The 8412-nt window shown below is 18.4% G+C and overlaps 4 protein-coding genes across 4 annotated transcripts; 2 read left to right on the top strand and 2 right to left on the bottom strand.

The window, feature by feature from the left end:
- Window positions 1–210: 210 nt before the first annotated feature.
- Window positions 211–1767, bottom strand: PRSY57_0723700 (mitochondrial import inner membrane translocase subunit TIM50, putative; the record flags this gene model as incomplete). Its single annotated transcript, XM_012906890.2, has 1 exon — window positions 211–1767. The coding sequence occupies one exon, from the start codon at window positions 1765–1767 to the stop codon at window positions 211–213; it is 1557 nt and encodes a 518-aa protein (XP_012762344.2).
- Window positions 1768–2752: 985 nt separating this feature from the next.
- On the top strand, window positions 2753–3425 carry PRSY57_0723600 (hypothetical protein; the record flags this gene model as incomplete). Its single annotated transcript, XM_012906889.1, has 3 exons — window positions 2753–2965; window positions 3114–3195; window positions 3397–3425. The coding sequence occupies 3 exons, from the start codon at window positions 2753–2755 to the stop codon at window positions 3423–3425; spliced, it is 324 nt and encodes a 107-aa protein (XP_012762343.1).
- Window positions 3426–3646: 221 nt separating this feature from the next.
- PRSY57_0723500 (hypothetical protein) lies at window positions 3647–4159 on the top strand (the record flags this gene model as incomplete). Its single annotated transcript, XM_012906888.2, has 1 exon — window positions 3647–4159. One exon carries the CDS (start codon window positions 3647–3649, stop codon window positions 4157–4159), a length of 513 nt encoding a protein of 170 aa, XP_012762342.1.
- Window positions 4160–4693: 534 nt separating this feature from the next.
- Window positions 4694–6899, bottom strand: PRSY57_0723400 (hypothetical protein; the record flags this gene model as incomplete). Its single annotated transcript, XM_012906887.2, has 2 exons — window positions 4694–5106; window positions 5246–6899. 2 exons carry the CDS (start codon window positions 6897–6899, stop codon window positions 4694–4696), a joined length of 2067 nt encoding a protein of 688 aa, XP_012762341.2.
- Window positions 6900–8412: the final 1513 nt, after the last annotated feature.

The raw sequence follows: 8412 nt of genomic DNA, 5'->3' as shown, positions 1-8412 counted from the left end.
AAAAAAAAAAAAAAAAAAAAAAAAAAAAAAAAAAAAAAAAAAAAAAAAAAAAAAAAAAAAAAAAAAAAAAAAAAAAAAAAAAAAAAAAAAAAAAAAATAATAAATATAAAAATATATATATATATATATTTATTTATTTATTTATTTATTTATTTTTATTTATTTACATTTATATTCATTTATTTGTATGCATGCTTGTATATGCTTACTTCACGAATTAAATGAAATGCCATTTGTAGATTTTTTATTATCGAGATGAAAAATTTTACCTATATTTCTAATACGCTGTGATTTTTGTTCTGTATCACTTTTTTGTTGTAAATATCTTTTTCCTATGTTATAATCACCACCACCATGTTTTTTTAAAAATTGTGATATATCATGAGTACTTATAGCAAAGGATTTTAATAAATCAATTAGACATAACATTTCTTTATCATTTAAATCCCCATGAAATTCTTTTATTAATATACCATTTTCTGGTTGTAACATAAATGCTTTTGCATCATGATCTATAATTACAACTCTATCTAGATTACGACCTAATCTTTTTAAATCTTTTACATAAGATTTTTTTTTTTTGGAACATTGATCTCTATGTAGACAACCAATAGCTGGTATACCCCATTTAGATATAACTTCTTGAGCTACTGGAAAATTATCATCTGACCAGATTACGATTTCATAAAAACTTGATAACTCTTTAAAAAATCTATCAGCATATGGCCTCTTTAATACTCTCCAACCTGTTTTCCTATCATACTCTAATTTAGCTATCACATAATTTAAATCTATAACTAAAGTAGGTAAATTTTCTGGATAATTCAAATCTTTAAAATCTGGTAATAAAGGTTCATTACTTAGGGGGAAATATTTATCTATAAATTCATTTAATATATCATTATATTTATTTTCTAATATATCTCCTTTTTTTTTCATCATTTTTATAAATTCTTCTACTGTTATATCATTTTCTATACAATACATATATATATATCCAAATGGCATTAATAATAAACTTAATAATAAATACATCTTAATTAATTTCTCTTTCTCTTTTTTATCCAAATATATTTCTTTTAATGTTTTACTCTCCTTATTATTTATCAAATTATCACCTAATTTATTCTTCTTCAATAATCTATTTCTTATATTATTATTTATATCCATTCTCTTATTATCTATATTATTATATTTTACACCACATTTATTATTATCTACACCCATATTCTTTTCACATTTATCTTTAACCTTCATCGTATTATTATTAAATCCTGTCCTTGAACTGAAATATTTGTAATTTCCGATATTTTCTAATCCATTAAATGATTTTCTTCTACAAACCTTATACTTTTTTAAATTAAATATATTATTTAATAAATTATATTTCTTATTTTCATTATATAAAAAATTATTTCTCATCCTTTCATTCACATAATGCATTTCATTACTTGGATGTATATCCTTTTTATTATCAATATTTAATTTATTCATATAAAACATATCAATATTTCTCATACTATCAAAAACATCTGTTCTATTATATACAAAGCCTATTTTCCCATTCTTCATATCTCTTATAACATAATAATTTCCTAAATTTCCTTTTTTCCCTTCCTCTTTTTCATAAAATATATTCTCATCTATCAATTCCTCCTTATCACTTTTAGTTATATTCCCTTTAATACTATAACATTTTCTTAAAACATTATTACATATTTTATCTTTATTACCACATAACCGTTTTAAACCTAAAAGTGTATTCATCTTTTAATATATAAAAATAATAACAATATATCATAACAATATATCATAACAATATATCATAACAATATATCATAACAATATATCATAACAATATATCATAACAATATATCATAACAATATATTATAACAATATATTATAACAAATTATGAACAAATACTTAAAATTCTCCAGTCATACCAATAATAAACTTTAACACGCTTCAAAAAAAGAAAAATTGTATATATATATATATATATATTTTTATATTTATGTAGTTTATTATTTTATAACCTGCATTTTATATTACAAATTTTATGTTTTAAAAAAAAAAAAATCACGTCGAAATGATAATCAAACAAGTCAATAAAAATATCAAATAAAAAAAAAATAAAGAAAAAAAAAGTAAAATAAGAAAATATAATAAAAACATATACATTAAAAATTAATTATATAAATAAATAAATAAATATATATATATATATATATATATATATATATATATATTATATACATATATGTAATATTTATTTATTCATTTCTATTTTATTTATTTTCTATAGTACAAAATTGACAAATAAAAAAATTAAAAGCAAGAAAAATATTGACTATATAAATATATAATATATATATATATATATATATATATATATATATATATATAATATTTATAAGGCTTATATATTTTAACAAAATATGTAGTATCTATTATATAATTTTGAGAACACATTGATATTATTTTCTTAATATGTGAATATATTACACTTATTTTTCACATTTTAAATTAATAAATATTATATATTACAAATAATATATATATATATATATATATATATTTTATATATTAATAATTTTTTCTTTCATAATATTCTTATTTTATTTTTTTGGTGTATATTTTTATATATTTATGTTCCATTATAAAAAAATATAATATTCCTCTATTTTTTTTGTTTGAATTACATTTATATATAACATAAAAAACAAAAAAAAAAAAATTGTATAAAAAAAATGAATAAAATATTAAGTACATTTTACGAAAATTATAGAAATACCCCAAGAAATATTAAATTTGTAGATATTTATATTCTAATTACACTTGTTAATATCCTTCTTTTATATATGTATGGATATTTTTCGTGTTCCTTTGATGAAAAGATATCAGTTGCAGCTATTTTCACAGCATTAGGAAACTTGACATTTTCAGTAGCACTTCGAGAACAAGTAAAAAATAATATAAATATTATATATATATATATATATATATTTATTTATTTATTTATTTATTTATTTTATATATATTATACCATTTTGTCATATAATACACATACATATACTTATTTTTTTTTTTTTTTTAATTTTTTTTCTAAAGATATCTAATAAAAGCCTTTTTAATATTAAGAGGGAAAAAATAATATTCGATTTTGTTCTGTGTTCCTTGGTGTTATATATTGGTAAGTGAACATTTTCCATTTGTATATGCTATTTTTTCATTCCTCTCGACACATTTAAAAAATTTACATATATAATTTCACAATAATTTATTTTATTGCGATTTGTACATATACCTGTATTATAATTATACTTTGTATATTATATATTTGTCAATTTATTTTTTTTTGTTTTTTTTTATTTTTTTTAATATCCTTTTTTAGGAGTATTTAGCTATATGCACTTGAATTAATATAAAATTTTCAAATATTTTACGGTCTAAGCCTTTAATTAATACATATATATATATATATATATATATATATATATTTTTTCATTTTGTATATTTTATTTAATTTTTTTTTTTTTTTTGTTATTTGACTGATGTAATGTCAGAAAATTTCCCCTAATATATAACTCATTTTGTTTTGCCTATTTATTTTAATTTTTTCTGTATATACACATCATTGATAAATGAAGATTATCTTTTTATATTTTGCTTTGTTATTTGTACCATATAAATGTTTAATTATAACTTTGAAAAATGATAACGCATTTTTTGTCTTTCCAAATATAATGAAAAAACATAGGAACATATGGAAACGTAATTTTACTACCTATATGAAGCGCTTGAGGAATGCTAGTGTGGAAATTGATTTGGTTAATCGAAAAGATTTAACAAAAGTGGAAGTTATTAAAATGTTTTTAAAAGGTGTTAAAGAATGTAAAAATGTAGAATACTTGAAAGAAAAACATAAAGGACATGTTCCACCAACCACCAAAAGGAAATTAATGAAACAAAAAAGAATGATTAATTTAAGAGCACAAATTAAAAATACAAGATTGAAAAAGCAAGAACAAGTACCTGAAGATAAAAATATTCTCAATTTTCCAGAAGATCAATTAAAAAATATAAACGCAGCTGTTTTATATTTTAGAAAATATTTTGAAAAATATGAAAATAATAATGATTCCAATGATATATGAATTTTTTTTTTTTTTTTTTTTTTCAGTAATATTAAATCATTGCTCACTTATGTGAATATCATAAAATAAAAAAAAATATAATTATATGTATATGGAAATATATGTGTGCATTTTTTTTTTTTTTTTTTTTTAAATACTTTATTCTTTTTTTACCTGAACTGTTCATAAAAAAATATACATATATATATATATGGCTATATTTTTAATAAAAAAAAAAAAAAAATTTATATATATATTTATTAAATTAAGAAATGTTCATTTTATTTTCCCTTAATTATGTTCTACAAGTATAATGTAAAACAAGTTTGAATGTGAACACATATAACATGTTCAAAATTAATTAAATACTAATAAGAGTATTAATTCCAAATATGAGAGAAAATGAAATGGGAGTCTTATTTACAAGCGGAAGATAAGAATATTAATATAAACAAAAAAATTAAAATAACAAATAATACATACATACATACATATATACATATATATATATATATATATATATATATAATACATTTCACATGTTATAATTTCTGTTTATATATTTGAGTAATATTTTTTATAATTTATATTAATCGAATTGATCACTTCAATAGTTTGCTTTTTTATTTGAGTATATGTTTTATACTCCTTTTCCACAGGATATATATCCCTATATGTTTTAACACATCTATTATTAATTTGAACAAAATTCTTTTGATATTCGAATAAAATATTTTTGTAATATCTTTTCTTTAACAATAAACTTTTCAATTTTAATAAATCTTTGTATATATATTTATAATCCGTTTCTAAATGACTAATATCTGAACTTTCATCAACCTCCTGTAATATATTTTTAACAGTCATGTCATTAATAATATTTGAAAAGCTCCCTAAATTGGTATAATCGCTGGAAAATGAATTTTTCTTTTGTATAACTTTGCTTTCTTCATCTTCTTTGCACGTTGCTACAACAAAAAAAAATAAAATAAAATAAAATAAATAAGTAAATAATGTATAATAAATTAAAAGGAAAATCCGAACGCACGTATATATAAATAAATAAATAAATATATATATATATATTTGCACATTTTTGATATGTACCGTTCTTTTTTGGAATATCAAAATCCCTGCGAAAAGAAGAACAGGATGAAGAAATAGAAACATTTCTCGATTTTGCGTCGAAGGATGTAGTAGATACACCTCCTACCATATTGGACTTTAAATTTTGATAGTAGGTATATATAGGTCTCAATATTTCTTTGTAAATTTTATTTGGTATGAATTTAAAATGGCTATAAAATAATTTATCATACAATTTTAAAATTTCTTTAATTTTTTTTTTTTCATAAACAAGTTTTTCATTACTTAAATTCATGGGTGATAAAAAATAATCTACGTTTTTTTTTAAGACTTTCAGACATATACGTAGGTACATATTTCCATATGAATCCATTGTAAAATCTTTTTCTTTTGCTTCTTCATTTTTTATTTCTTGAATGATGGAATTTATATTTCTATTATCATTATCAAAATAAATATCATTTTCTACTTTGTTGACATTATTTGTAGAATCCACATTTACATCTATAGTATTGTATATATTAACTTCTTTGTTATTTGCATTAATAATTTTATTTTCCTCATCTTTAATACTATAATTACTTTCAATTCTGCTCATGCTATTATATGTATTATTCATATGGGTGATATTACTATTACTATTATTATTACTATAGTTAGAAATGTTCTTGTAATTTTTTAGCCAAAAGGGAGAGCTATCAAAATTTGAATGATTAATATGATCACTCTTGTCATTATAAAAATCATCACGTTTACCATTATATTTATTATCACAACTATAATTTCTTCTTACTTCTAATGACACATTTTCACATTCCTCTTTACTAACACCTTCGTCTCCTTTTTTTTTTAAATATTCTTTATCCTTGATATCTATATAATGTTTTAAATTTTCCTTTTTCTCATTTTTAGTGTTCAATGTTTTTTCCTCACGTGATGAAAAGGTTTCCTGAACATATTCATCCTCATCAATATTATTATTATTATTATTATTATTGTTGTTGTTGTTATCATAATTATTATCATTATTATTATTATTATTATTATTATTATTATCATATTTATTATTATTAATACTACTGATATCACCTATGCAATCATAAAAAGAAATATTCTCATTGACATCATTTGTAACATTTACACATTTTTCATCACTTTTTTGCTCTTCTTTTTTCTTTTTATCGTATATAAGTTCTCCTTCTGTTTCTTTATTTTCTTGATGATTAACAAATTCATTAAAATAATTATTTGTCTGTACATTTTCTGTATTACTTTCATTTAATATATTCATATATATACTATTACTATTATAAAAAATAGATTCATCTTCATTATCTTCATTCAAGTTACATATACTTCGATTTGTTTTATATAACCTTGGTAACGGAAAGTCAGAAGATTTTACTCCTTTATAATATTTCTTCAATTTATTTATTTCGTTATTTAAGTTATGTTGGTTCTTTTCATCTCCCTTATCTATATCATCATGTTCATCTTTTAAAAAAGGAAACCATTCATGTACACAGTTTTCTAAAATCACATTAATTAATATATCATTATCTGAATTATAATTTTTATTGTTATGATTTTGAGAACACATATTTAGTATATTGGATGTTCGGGGACTATTCAATAAGTTCCTCGAAGAATTGAAGGAACTTCCTGAACTGTTCATATGGTTAATCAAAAAATACAAGTAAAAAAGAAAAACTCAATATATATATATATATATATATATATATATATTTATATTTATACATATACATTTATTTATACAAATTTATTTAATAAACCTTTATTTATATATATATATATATATATATATTTTTTTTTTTTTTTTTTTTTTTTTTTTTTCTTTATTAAAATGTTAATTTTCTACATTAAGTGGAAAATTAATTGTATAATATATTTTAGGTACATTTAATGAAATATTTTTAATATATATATATTTATGTATTTATATTTATATTTATATTTTCTTATTACACGTTTTATATTACTTTGAAAACATGAACATAGTTTTTACACAAAAAATTTAACAATACAAAAAAATTAAATAAAAAATAATAATATATATATATATATATATATTTATATTTATATTTTTATGTATACTTATTAGGACAGAATTTATATTTAAAATATATATTTTTAAATTTTTAGAGAGTATCACTTTATATCTTTAACAATATATATATGTATAAAATATATTTTTTTGCATTCATATATATTTAGAAAAAAAAAATAAAATAATATAATAAATAATTTATAAACACATACTTCCTTATTTATCTTTTTAAATAGGTATATTTTATTCCCTTAATAAATAATTATTGTTTTCTCTTATAATTATATTATTCGTAAATATAGTAGAATGCGAATAACATAAATTTACCACTTAGTATATGTTTATATATAATACGAAGTATTTAATCTTATAACTACATTTATTTTTTTATAGACTTGTCATTTTGAAACATTATTTTTACAAAAAGACTTCTTTAAAAATATATATTTTTTAAAACATATAATTATTAGTAATAACTTAAAAGTTTCTTTTCTTTTTCCTATTTTAGAGTTAAATTATACAAATTATAATATTGAAAGGGATACACATAAATAAACATATATATATATATATATATATTTAATATATATTTTATATAATAAATGTATGATGTATATTTATACGTATAGTTCCTTTCTACGTTATTATGAATTGATAAAAGAAGAAAAAAAAAAAAACATAAAAAACAAAAGAGGATATATTACCATATTGCTTTTCTTTTAAAGTAATAATATAAAACACAATTGTAATATTGTGCAATATGAATACTCAACAACAAAAATAAAAGGAAATATTACATATATATATATATATATATATAATAGATAAATTATTTTATGAATTTCCTTTATATATCCATGTCTGGTATAATTTTTCTTTTTATTATTCAAAAAATTCAAGACCTTATAATATGTGCAAATATATCTAATTTACCTTATGTCCATTTTTTTCATCCTTTTTTTTTATTTTTTAGGATAAATATTATACATATAGAATATTTTTTTTTTTTTTTTCATTTATTATAAATGTTTATTAACTTTGTACATATAATATGTCACAAACAAACTTAATAAATTTTTAATAAAAATACAATAAAATATGATGAAAAATATATTTTATA

This window comes from Plasmodium reichenowi, chromosome 7 (assembly GCF_001601855.1).
Source record: "Plasmodium reichenowi strain SY57 chromosome 7, whole genome shotgun sequence".
Taxonomy (NCBI): domain Eukaryota; phylum Apicomplexa; class Aconoidasida; order Haemosporida; family Plasmodiidae; genus Plasmodium; species Plasmodium reichenowi.
This window is presented reverse-complemented; position numbering and strand designations above follow the sequence as displayed.